Below are 13368 nucleotides of genomic sequence, written 5' to 3'. Positions count from 1 at the left end.
TTTTCGTTACCCAGCTCTTTCCTACACGTTGAAAATTGGCATCAGAAGGTCAGAATATAATGCTTAATGTCTTAAACATTTCACACCTCTGGTTTAAGTTCTAGCTCAGTTTGGATAACTATTCACAGAAAAGACACTCAAATAAATCAACACATTTCTTCCAAATGTCAAACTTTATGACAAGGTGAAGGGTGGATGACATTAGGCAAGAATTTTCCACCTGATTAAAGTTACTAGAGTGTTTTCATTGACACAACATGGAGGCCTCTTTGTGTTCTGACCTTCCTCACTATCATGTCCCCTTTTTCTTTTTTACAAGGTGCCAGGCTGATATGGGAGGGAGGCAGGAAGAGTTATCTAAGAGATGACAGACAGCAGAGGAGGAGGAGGCCTGTCGACGCCCAGGGGTCAGAGTCAAGAGACAGGAAGTCGTGTTAAGGTAAAAAAGGCGGGATCTGTTGTTTCACCAGGCAGCGACGCAGAGTGGTTGTCGAAGTAAGATCCTGCTTTTCTCAACTTTATATCAAATTACAGCGAATATCTTTGAGTTATGGACTCACAAACAATATGAAATCTTTGACGTTTAAGAAATGGGGATGTACTTTTACACTATTTAAGGACACTAAAGACATAGACTGTTTTGTAGACCCCACACTGCTCCCCTGTACTTGTTAAGAATGACTTCAATCACTGCTCCAATGCAACATAAAATATATACTTCCCATAAAAGTACAATGAAAATAGTGCAATACACAAAATGGTTCAAGTATGTCGCAGGAATAAGAAAAATATATGCATAAGGAATAAAAAAAGATAAAACACAATGCAATTAAAATATTTTAGAGTAGAATAAATACTTGATACTTTAATAATACATACAGGTTTGGATGAGAGGAGAATAAATGTGTGTAAATCAACATGGCCATACATTATTTTAATGGTGACACTTTTATTTTATTATTAAATACAATAACAAAACAAAAACATTTTAGTTATTATTTTATTTACTTCTTTTTACTCCACATTTATGTATTACTTATGTCTTATTTGCCTTATTTTATGTAGATCTCTTTACATTTCCATGTGTTTTATTTACCTATCATTTCATTTATTATTATTTTCCCTAAATTATTGTTATTTATGGCACTCCAATGACTCTCCCTCAGATCTGGACTGGAAGAAAAACTCCAGACTGTGGCCTGAATCTAGTGGTGCCGTATTGGTTAAATATATTAAAGACCAGTAAATGGTAATAGAGCAGTGTCCTATCCCTCCCAGTGGGGGGCGCTCTGCCCTCGCAGTGACCCCCTCCCCTGAGGTCCGGCAGAGTGTTTCTGAGCTGCTGGTTGATCGGCCGTCAGCACCAGCAGACGTGTTGTTAAACTGTAACCTCCATCATTAGCCGAGGGCCGAGCCGCTGCTTTGTTGAGCTTCACTATCAGGAGCCTCATCTGACAAGAGGTTCCTCTGCAGCCCACCCCCCCTCCCATGAGCCTCTGCACACCACCCCATCCCCCTTTACTCCTCTTTACTCCCCAGCCTCGCCCTCCACACAGAAGAAGCATTGCATGAACATCTAATATTTTGGAGGCTTTAAGGGAAAAACTGTAAACTATCCCTTATATTTCATCATACTTTTTCTGCTGTGGCTGGAGGTACAAAACACGGTGACAAAACCCACATTTTTGAAGAGGCAAGCTCTTTCCTTTCTGTGCTATCTGTCAGAGTTGGCCAGACTCCAGTAACTTGTCCCATTGATCTAAAGCTGAAACGGCCCTGAGCTCCACGGCCCACCAGGGAGCGGGTGTACAAACATTTTTTCACCCTCGTGGGTTTTTTTTTTGTTTGGGCTCAATCCCCAGCTCTTTCAGGGGGCATAAAGAAAGCGCTGTGGTCAGCAGGGTCATGTGGGCGAGGCCCGGGGGGGAGACTATAGGCGGCGATTAGGGCCTCTAATGTGCAACGAATCCTCTACGAATCACATGATATGAACAAATGTCGCCATTTAATGATAAAACAACAACCTCTGGTGGGAGGGAAGGGCCAGTGTGTGGGAGTGTGTGTGTGTAAGTGTGTGTGGATGCAGTGCACAGCTGCAAAGAGGACAAGAGGGCAGGAATGGATGACAACTGCATTTCTCAGGTTGTGTGCCTCAACATGCGGCACAGGACCAGTTGGAGGACGGGAAAAGGTTTATCTGGGATCTGGGTTAAAGTGCAACACACATGTTCTCTCCTCTCCACTTCCTGGAGGATTTAGTTTTTTAATAAAGCTCCAAATATATCCACTTATGTCTTGGATAAGTCATGGCTTCCTTCAAACTGAGGATGACGATATCTGGATTTAATTTCATGGACAACAACTGTCTAACCCTACATAGACACATAAGACACACGTACACACACATAAGACACACATACACACAAACAACAGTGTAACCTTGACTCTGACTGGTGGGGAAGCAGAGTGGGGGGGCTTGGATTAAGTTAAATTTAGGATAGGCTGACCAGAGAGAAGCCGTGTGCACAACAATCCCTTCAGCGCAGAGTCACCATCTCCACTTTTTCAAAAAAGCCCACTGGTTGAGATATCACACACACACACACACACACACACACACACACACACACACACACACACACACACACACACACACACACACACACACAGGCCCTAGAAATTAAAATGTCTTAAATGCGAATGAGAAACATGAGAAGTATGATAACTGAAAGAGGTTTTAAAGTGTCTGCAGCTCTGTGGTGACGAGTGAGCTCGGGTCACGTAAGGTCACTGAGGTTTAGAGCAGAGTGAGGAGAGGCTGACACTTTTCACATTAGTGTCAATGTGTTTGTGTCCTATCGTTAACCCCCCAAAGAGTCAGGTGAAAACATTTATTTTAACCTCACATTTTTTCCGTTTGAAGCATTTTTAGGGTCATGATGACTGTACATGCAGGTGTCAGCCAGGTGCATTGTGGGCACTGGGTCCTTTCCCTTACCTCACCTGTAGGTGTCCCTGCAGAGCTGACCTCCCCTCACATAGTTCTGTCATAAAGCTGTCCCCCTCCTGTATCTATGGACAATCAAAACAAGCCCCCCCCCCCCACTGCATACTGTACTAATGCTGCAACATTACATCATGTGTAGTATGGGAGGAGGCCCTCTTTAAATCCAACAAATGAATTCATGTATCGACTAGAGGAGATTTGATTTGACTTATTTAGAATTTGTTAGATTTCTTTTGTCAAGTCAGTCAAACAAAAAGTGGGTTTTCTTGTCCTGTGTGACACTACATTTTTTTTAGGTTTATTGCTTATTTTTTAATACAACATTCCAAACAACAATTTTCCCTCCTCAAAATAGGTAATTAAATAAGTAAAAAATAAATAATGAAAGTTTACATACCGTATTTAAATGTACAAATGTATGGTGGCAATTTATCCAAGTGCTTAATAAAAACATATTACATGTCAACATATAGCTAAGTGAATAGACTTTCAAAATAAAGGTAACAGTGCCGGTAAAAGTTATTTCATAACAATTGAATTCTTTTTTTTGATTCGCGGCTGAGATTTCTGATGGTCTTTATTCTCTTACTGACCAGTTTGTGAACTAAACATTGTTTCTTTAAAATGATTAAACGTAATTTATTATTATGAATTATATAACGGTACGTAACAAGCGCCTGTTGAGTCCTACATCACCTCTCTGCTGTTATTACTTCTATATGACAGTGTAATGGTGCTGAGAGCGTGGCTGTGGCAACGCTTTATGATTTATTCTTTCATTATTATTGTGAGCACACTATTTGCAGCGTATTCTTCTATTCTTTAAAGGAGGTATTATTGACTGGTCATTTTAAGTTTGTACGACTTGTTGTGTAAGTATGGGATGTAATGATTCTGGAAAATAAACTTCTAGCTGTGTGAAGACAGGCATATGTCAAGATCAAAATGAGGGGAAAATACTATGAAAAATACATAACAGTTAAATAAATACATACAATTCATAAAAGTGTGTCTAAAAATAAAAGTAAGCACTCCCTAAAAATGTAAAGTTATTTTTATTCTATTTTCTTTTTTTACAGTAAATCACCTTTTCTTAGGGATGATTTAAAAAATGCATTTAAAGTCTTATTGAAATTTCAGACTTTTTAAATGCATTTTGGTAAATAACTTTGAAGTTGCATGATCTAAACCACATGTGTCAAACTGAAGGCCCGGGGGCCAAATTAGGCCCTTGGTGGATTTAATTTCGGCCCGCAGGATAATTTTAAATTACTATTAGATCTGGCCCGCCGGTATATTGCACGCACACCTTCACTCAATCCTGAGGATTTCCTCAGCTCAGAGCCTGACCCCAAACATTGATGAACTTGCACCCAAGATGAGATGCCAAGTATCTGGCTTGAACTAGCTTCACAGAGCAGCACACTGAGTTTCAATGGATGTTTCCTTTTGCACTTTTTCTCTCACGACAGCAGGGCATGTTTGGTTTTTTCTTTGAGGGAAATAGTTTTTTTGAAGCTGTTGTTGGCCTGTGGAAAAATGTAATCATAAGAAATGACTCTGGAAAAGCTTCAGATAGAGCCATAAGAAATGAATGCAACTGATTATTTAATGTTTAATGTTGTTTTTATAGGCAATAATTGAAGCTTTGTTAGTTCCAGGTTTAATATGTGCAATAAGTTCATTTCAATAACTTTTGCAATAAACATTGAACCAGTCCGGCCCTCGACTAGTACCCATTTTTTTATTTTGGCCCACTGTGTATTTGAGTTTGACACCCCTGATCTAAACTGTAAAAGATGCAGTCAGAGGTTTTGACCGTCGGCCAAACCAGAAAGGTTTCTGTGAAACAAACCGACTTATTTCCATGAGCCGCGGCCCGGCCTCAGAAACAGATTCATCACACTCCTGAAATACATGAGGAGGGCCTGAGGTATTTGTGCTGTGGGCTGAGTGTGAATTTGTGAGGTGATTAAGGGCTAAAAATAACCCGCTGTCGGCCCGGGCTGCAGACGAGAGACGACTCTCTTCCTGTGTTCTCCACCACGGGGCCAAGTGGGGCCTCATAGGGGCCACAAGTTTAAAATGGGTAAAAATCACAACGACAAAAAAAACATTGTAATGTCCACGGGGGCTTAATGGATTTTTTTCCCTGATCTTATTTAATTCTGAAAGGGAGCAACCACATTTCCCCCATGATAAATAAAGTATTGTGATTGTGTTTATGGGGGTTCACACAAAGGTTTATATAGACAATTCATTTTTAAATGTTTCAATGAGATTGAAGATTCAAAGACTTAAGAGTTTTGGACATTTTGAATCCCAGGCCATTCTGAAAAATGCAACATACATAAAAAATTGAGCTATGAACAATCTATAAAATGCTATTACTAAACATGTCAAAACTGACATCCAAATTAAGATTTCTCGATTTGTTTGTGCTTTCTTTATTTGACAAAAATAGTCTCTCTTGGAATCAGTTAAAGTATCTGCTGCTCCCAAAGCTTTAGCTGTATTATAAAAATGCCCAACAAATAATCTAAGCGCTGTTATATCGAAGCTCCAGGTGTCAGACACAATGGCAGTGTTACAATCCCGTTTCTTAATAAGTCTAACGCTGTGATCTGGGGAGAACATACTGAGGGAGAAATGTGTAGTTGGTAGTATATTTGGATCGGAATAACTCGTATGTATTGACCCGTGTTCACTACCGGTGTGACCTTTGACCTTTCTGACCTCACCACATCAGGTTCAAATGGCTTTTATTTAAAAAAGATTCTGAAGTTATGAATCAAAGAAGTTCTGCAGTGTCCCTGAAAAGCATTGAGCCTGTTTGGCCCTATTTGGTGAGTGAGTGACGGGTGGAGGCCTCCGTCAGTCTACCAACAGATCCACTATCAGATCCACTATCTTCTCCCATCACTCTGCAGCCACTGTAACCAAGAGCCAGCACTCATGTAGCCTGCTGCTGTCAGACTGCATGCCAAATATTCCAGATCCTAATGCTCAGCCCTTTTTTCACAGTGAAGAATGAAGACTTAAAACACATTCAGTTTAAAAAACAATCAAGAGGTGTTGTTCCCCATGTTTACCCCTTAGCTTATAAAGAGAGTGAGCAGGGACGTCCTACTACAGCTGTGTTAAATAGTTTTATTTAGAAACGGACAATAACATGCAACTTTTTGAGTTCAGTCAGACAACTCACGTGTTTCTTATATGTTTATTAGAAGCAGCATATAGTTTGAGTTTGGCGTCTAGGCTCGGGCCTCATCACTCCACAGATTTACAAAGAACATTGAGTGATGATTAGATACTGTAACTATCCCCCCAAGCCTACAGGTGGAAGCTGGGGTGGTGGTGGGGCAGGCAAGCAGCAGCACGTGAACGCATCAGCAATGTGACAGAGCAACAGCATTAGCGAGGCAGAGGCAGGCAGATCTGGCAGCTTAAATAGAGCAGCAAGTTTAGGAGATTGTGTTTGGTTGGTTGTAAGAGAGACGCGTCATGTGTTAATGTATCATTGGTGCTCGAGTTGACTGCCTGAACTAGCTCGCAGGCTTCGCCCCATTTGTGTTGAATATGGGAAACAGGAATGTTCAACGCAACAACAGTCCGTTCTTAGATGCCCTTTTCTTCTAAATATGTTCAGGTTCAGGTTCAGGTTATTTATTAGTGCCCGAACACAGACAACAGACAAATCTATAATAAAAGTAGGCCTACTTTATTTACCATGCCCCATTACATAAAAACACTAGTACAAACATGGGCGATGGAAGTTGATAAATAAATAAACATCCGTGTGATACTGCTACGAGTTAATCCTTAGCTGCCGGTAAAAAGCTGTTTTTTTACCGCCTTGTTCTACACTTTGGGACATCTAACCTCCTGAAGGAAGAAGCTTGAATTCTGAGTGCAGAGGGTGGGAGTCATCATTAGAGCTGGATAACCGCTGTAACTGCCTGAGGTTTATGAGGGTCTCCAGGTTTAGCTGTGGCTCACCAATCAGTCTGCTAGACCACTTTGTGATCTGATTACTCTTAGTGTCAAGTAACAAAATGTTGCTTATAGTACTGGCTATTAAAATGATATAACTAATATTAGGCTGAGGTGAAACCCACATATCACAAACAGGTGTATTTTTAAACTTTGATTCCTTCCACTCTACAGTATTTCACTTTACATTAAGTTCTTATTCTTTGCAAATGTACATAGTTGATGTATTTCTGCATTTCACTTGTACTATTTTTGAATGTCTTTTTTTTTGCGCCTTAAGCCTATTGTATGTTGCACTGTTGTTTGAGCTTGGGACAACTAACTCGAGCTATTGTGGACATGACAATCTGTTTATGATGACCGAAAGAACCCTTACAGTATACTTTATCTTTCAGTAAGTCCACTTATGCTCTCCATGTATACGAGTGTGTTTTTTTGATGCCCGCTTTGCCCAAAGTTCAAAAGGTTTCCCAGCAGCTGTTCATTTCGCCCCCCCCCCCCCTCCCCCCCTCTCATGTATGACACTGTGTTGTTAATTATCTCCGCTCTTTAGAAGGTGAGTTTATGAGAGATGTTTGACTCTCAGGTGCGAGACTGACATGTCCGTCTCATTTTAATGATTCCTGGATGTGGTTATTGAAGTGGGCCTGGTGTCTTTGGCTCAGCTTCACATTGTGACATTCGCTGTGGGAATTCAAAGGGAGGGGGGAGTCAGAGGTCAAAGAGTCTACAGAGAGAGTGATGCCAAAGAAACCCTCCTGATGTTAATGTGGGCAGAACATCACTTCATCATTTATATAGACCTGACCTGAATTTTCTTAAAGATTACCTTTTTATACTTTTTGGGGTTTTCCCTTTCTTGTAGAGTGTTATTATATTCTCGTGGGTACATAGTTTTATCTTGAGGCGGGGGTTTTCGCTCAGCTGATATCACAGCTGCCTGTGAAGACTGAAGATGTGACCTTTTTAGTTTTTATTTCTTATACGAAAGGTTTTGTCCTGTGAGTAATAACCGTGTTTCTCCCTCCAGACAACTGGTAGCTGGAGGGCGGGTAGAAATCCTGACGACAGAGGAAACATCTGGAAGAGACTTCACCATCGAATCTGAACGAGAAGCCTCAAAGACTCATTGAGAGAAACGTATGTTCAAAAACACAGCCCATCTTTAACTGACTGTTCTCTTATGAGACAAAAGACCTCAAAGACAAATTGGAGAAAAAAGTTGGGCCTCTTTTGCTCAAAGTTTCAGGTAAAGTCACAACCTCAAAAGTCCTCAGAAGTTCACTTCATACACAACTTAAAATTATTAAAGGGCATTTTATTATAATGTAAGATGATTTATTTCATTATCATTGTTATCAACAGATACTTTCATTTTGAAGGCAATAATTATGTTGTTGTTTTAAGTAAATATTTATATATTTTGTAATAGTTGTACATCGGTTTCATCTCTAATCTTTGCCTCTTGGGAATTAGTACAAACACAATAATGTAAAAAATGTAATTTAAGTATAAAAAGCAAGTTTAGTATATTATTGCATTTTTTCAGATTGGTACATGTACTTTTTTTTAGCTGAGGCCTCAATTACAATTACAATTAACTTATTACCATTTTAATTTTATCTGATTAAACCTTAAAACTAGATAGTGTTTAGTCAAGTCTACAACTCACAGCATATTTCTCTGTAGGATCGATAATGATGGAACATTTTAATAAAAGCGAGAACAATTATGGTACAAAAAATTTATTTAGTTACAGTTTTGTAAACATTTGAGGTAAATGAACATTTACATCAACTTGTTCTTACAAAAGAATCATTCATACACAAGGCACTTCTCTTGTTTAAGACAGCATTGAGACAGGTTGCTGTGAGATGGTTTCCTCCTGACGAGCCGCAGAAATCTCGCTCTGCATGAAACGTAAGAGGAGAGAGTTTCCCAGGAGCCACGAGGAACGACGGGCCTTGAACACAACATCCAGTCAGGAGTCCCGTCTGTGAGAACAAACTGCGTGAACACAGAAAAACACCCCTCTGTTTATTCTCTCTCTCCCAATGTAGTTTTAATTTGTTATCTTCAGACTGATCTGAGTTTGAGATGAATAAGTGTTTTTGTTAATACTGCCTTCTCTGTGAGGAGCCACTTTGTTTTAAGACATTTCTTCCTTTGGGGATCATAGAGATTGGCAGTTTTCTCGTCACACTCTCTCTCACGCTCTTTCTTTCTCTTTCTCTCTCTCTCTCTCTATATACTACTACTACCAATATCAGCATCGTAGAACAGCAATTTTTCTTTTCCTAAATGTGCAAATCTTTATCAACTACCAAAATGTAAACTTTAGGGATCAAAAACAAATGCAGATAACAGTTTTTTTGTTTTTTTGAACAAGAAACATGGATTTGGAAAGGCTGCTTTTACTCATGCGCTGTGATGAGACATTATACCGATATGGGTACAGATACTCTTACACCATACAGTACCATCTTTTTGTAACCCCCGTCCCCAAAAATAATACAAATTAAACAGCTGGTACCACTTTGCTCTTTCTCCAGTGTATTAAGCTGCACATTAACTTCAGGAAAAGTGTTTTTCCATAAAATGCACAAACATATTAATACTTAATCGCTTTGTTTTGCCTGGTGAATGCAAAATGCCCGATGCAGATTTGTAGAGGAATTGACTTTTTACTTTAAATGTTGACCAAGAGGTGACTCACAGGGTGAAACAGCGGGTTAAGGTGTCTGGTTTTTGGGAGTGACAGCACAGTGACAGAGACTGCTGCTCAAACTGTGGGTTTCTAAAGATCTCTGAATTAAGATGAACACAACAAAATAGAAGCCGTTAAGGTCGACTGCATTTGTATTTCTGACTACAACAAGTATGCAATTTCCGAGTAATATTAAATAAATAAAAATAGCACTTTTCAGAGTAAAACCAATGATGAAATGAGTGACGGTGGAAATTGTTAAACCCCCAAACTTGCTCTTAATATTTTGGTGTGATGATTAAAAGGGGGGAATGTTAAAATGTTAGTTTGAAGTATTTTGTCTGAAGGTATAAGGACAATATTGTTTTTCTTTATATTAGATAATGGCTGCCATGCAGTTGTATAATATCTTAAAGATAGTTTGAAGGCAATATCTCTTTGTGCAGTTAGTAGAGAGATTTAGTCTTTTTAGACATGTGCCTGAAGGCAACGCTGACAGAGGAAGGCTTTTGTAAACTAACAGCAATGTGGAAACGTTTCGATGTCTATGTTATTGAGAATGTAGTGCTTGTAGTTACCCAGGTGCATTCTGGGAATCAAAGGGATTACTTTACCAGCAGGTTTGACCTATCCCGTCCACAGTATGCTGAGGACTCTGGGAATACCACACCAGTCCATTGCTATCCATTTAATCTCAATTAAATATGTATTGTCTCTGCAGTGGATCATGGGTAAACCAAGCTAGCCAGCGTTGCCATGAGGATCTCTCTGTGAATCGGTGAGTTGTAGGGCTACACATGCTGGCATGCACAGGGAACACAACACATGTAATGTTTGCTGATGATATTTCTTCGTGCGTGGGCAAAAGACCTTCTAGGTCAAAGACAAACGCTGGACCAGGCAGTCTGCTGCAGATTAAACTGTGAAACCAGAGGAAAATGAAGAACAAGCTTTATAAGCAAATTGTCTGGCGACACATGGAATTACTTATCTGTACAACAATGCCAGCGACCTGTGCCTCCTCCAGATAAAAAAAAAATATCCAGTCATTGTTTTTGACAAATGATCATTTTCATTTGTAGTCCTTTGGGCTCAACAAAAAAGAAAGGAAAAAAGGAAATAGAGAAACTCCATGAGATCTTCCCCCCCCCCAAACCAAACACGTTGGTGAGATGTGTCCATTTTGATGCAAAACTATGACATCACAATGTCTTTCGCTCCACCAATCCCTGTGAGCTGAGCCTTCTGACTTCATAAGCACTGCATGGTCACATTTAATGTGCATAAATTAAGACAATCCAAAAAAAAAAAACCTACTCTGCAACTCACCGATTGCACTAAATCAACGACTGCTGCTGCTGGTCAAGTCATTTCACATTAAACCTTTTTTCTGCTTCCCTGTCTTCTGTCACCTCGCCTTCTTTTGGTTTTCCGTTTTTTTGTGTGTTTTCTTTTGCAGGTGTGGGATTTCTATCTCTGAGAATCACTGTATTTTGGGGGTTTGGAGGAAAAGGAGGGTTTCAGGGACATGAAAGGGAGGGGGAGGTTTAGATGGCCAGGTCGCTCGGCCGGGCCCGGATGCTGCTGCTCTTGCTGGCCCGACTGAGCCGCCGGGGGTCTGTGACCATCACTGGGGGCTCGTGCATCTCCACAGTGGTGGTGGTGACGGACCCCTCCTCCTGATCGCTCCTCCCCCCGCCGCTCCAGCTGCCAGCGTTGGACACCGTGCCCTGGCTAATGCTGGAGGAGGAGGCGGCGGTGGAGTTGTGGATGTTGGATTTACTGGTGGTGTTACTGGCTGGAGGAAGCAGAGCTGCGTCCACACTCTGCTGCTGCTCCTTGTCAATGGAGGAAGAGGAAGAGGAGGATGGGGAGGGGGACGTGGCCTTCATCTCCAGAGTCTGCTGCTCGGTGGCCAGGTTGGCCCAGTTCTGCTGCGCGGCCAGCCTGTGGTTGTTGTTGTTGCTGATGTAGTAGTGGGAGGAGGGGGAGGGCTCCTCCTGCTGGAGCTCCTCCATCTTGAACTCCTCCGCTGAGGGCACGGCCGCCGGACCCAAGAAGGCACAGCTGCCCCCCGTCACATCCGTGTAGTTGGGGGGGTAGCTGAGGCTGGAGGGGGCAGTTCTGGAGGCCGAGGGCAAACACTTGGGCTCGGCGATGTTGACGCTGCGCAGCGACTTTCGGTCAGGGGCTGCCTCTTTCCTCATGCCCTGTTTAACTTTCTTCCATCCAAGGTGATAGATCTCTAACAAATTCAGCAAAAGAGACACGCAAGCCACCACAAGCATAAATATAATAAAAATAGTCTTTTCCGTGGGCCTGGATATGAAGCAGTCCACGGTGTTGGGGCAGGGCCAACGCGCACACTTGTACAGGGGCCTCAGCTGGAAGCCGTAGAGGAAATACTGGCCCAAAATGAATCCCACTTCAAACAGGGTCTTGAAAATAATGTTGAACACATAAGTACGCAGCAACGCGCCTCTGATACGGATTTTTCCGTGCTCGTCCCTGATCGGCCGCTTCTCCTTCTTGCCGCCGCCACCTCCCCCTCCTCCTCCTCCTCCGTTTCTATAAAGGAGTTCTTTCTCCTCCTGAAACCGGTGTGCTTTGTGCGAATCGTCCTCCTTCTCTTTCCGCTTCTCCTCCATGCGGACGATGTGCAGCACATGGCCCAGGTAGATGAGGGTCGGCGTGGACACGAAGATGATCTGCAGCACCCAGAAGCGGATGTGCGAGATGGGGAAGGCCTCGTCGTAGCAGACGTTCTCGCAGCCGGGCTGCTGCGTGTTGCAGGTGAAGTCGGACTGCTCGTCGCCCCACACCTCCTCGGCCGCGGCCCCCAGCACCAGGATCCTGAAGATGAAGAGGACGGTCAGCCAGACTTTGCCGATGACCGTCGAGTGCTCCTGAGCGTTCTCCAGCAGCCGCCCCAGAAAGCTCCAGTCGCCCATGCTTCACGATTTCTAGCCTATGGAGAAAGTACAGGCTGGAGGTCGAAAAGAATGGGAAGGATTGGAAAAGAAGAAACCAAGTTAAAAGAGATGTGTGTGAATCTCCTCTCAAAGTTCACCTAAATATGAATCATCAAGGCCTTACCCCCGATCTCCACATGTGGACACACACATAGACACATGGAGGACGGTGGAGGTGACGACTGAACTCCAACATTTTTCTCTTTTTCATAAAACGCTTAGCAGAACAAGGTCTTTATAGAAAAACTGCTACGTAGGCGTCGGATATCGATACCAAATCTAAACACAGCTTTCACACACAGACGCTTTTTGGCAGCTCTTTTACTGTATAGGCCAGCTGTTTGACCGAACCCTGGTTCACTCTCCCTTTCTCTCTCTCTCTTCTCTCTCTCTCTCTCTCTCTCTCTCTCTCTCTCTCTCTCTCTCTCTCTCTCTCTCTCTCTCTCTCTCTCTCTCTCTCTCTCTCGCTCTCTCGCTCTCTCTCTCTCTCTCTCGCTCTCTGTCTCTCTCTCACCTGCTCGCTCCACTGCTCAGCAGGCATGTGCTGAGATCAACATTATAATGTTCGAAAACAGCATTTAGCAGCAATGGGGCTCTGGTGTGGCACATGCACACACACAGAAACAAATACCTACACACACGCACGCACGCACACACACGCACACACGCACACACACGCACACACACAC

At 42.2% G+C, this 13368-nt stretch overlaps 1 protein-coding gene across 3 annotated transcripts; it reads right to left on the bottom strand.

The window, feature by feature from the left end:
- Nucleotides 1-10523: 10523 nt before the first annotated feature.
- gja3 (gap junction protein, alpha 3) lies at nt 10524-12658 on the bottom strand. 3 transcript variants are annotated; one of them, XM_034147370.1, is made up of 2 exons: nt 12314-12658; nt 10524-12232 (listed from the first exon to the last, which is right to left on the bottom strand). In XM_034147370.1, the coding sequence occupies exons 1-2, from the start codon at nt 12656-12658 to the stop codon at nt 11255-11257; spliced, it is 1323 nt and encodes a 440-aa protein (XP_034003261.1). In that variant the 3' UTR covers nt 10524-11254. The 3 variants fall into 3 exon arrangements, with proteins under 3 accessions (XP_034003261.1, XP_034003260.1, XP_034003259.1); XM_034147369.1 differs by having other exon boundaries at nt 10524-12292; nt 12362-12658; XM_034147368.1 differs by having other exon boundaries at nt 10524-12658.
- Between the last annotated feature and the right edge of the window lie 710 nt (nt 12659-13368).

The sequence above is a fragment of the Trematomus bernacchii genome, unplaced genomic scaffold, assembly GCF_902827165.1.
Source record: "Trematomus bernacchii unplaced genomic scaffold, fTreBer1.1, whole genome shotgun sequence".
In the NCBI taxonomy this organism is placed as follows: domain Eukaryota; kingdom Metazoa; phylum Chordata; class Actinopteri; order Perciformes; family Nototheniidae; genus Trematomus; species Trematomus bernacchii.
This window is presented reverse-complemented; position numbering and strand designations above follow the sequence as displayed.

Bases quoted from the DNA above. Each gene is read 5' to 3' on its own strand.
- gja3 (XM_034147368.1), bottom strand. From the start codon at position 12,658: ATGGGCGACTGGAGCTTTCTGGGGCGGCTGCTGGAGAACGCTCAGGAG.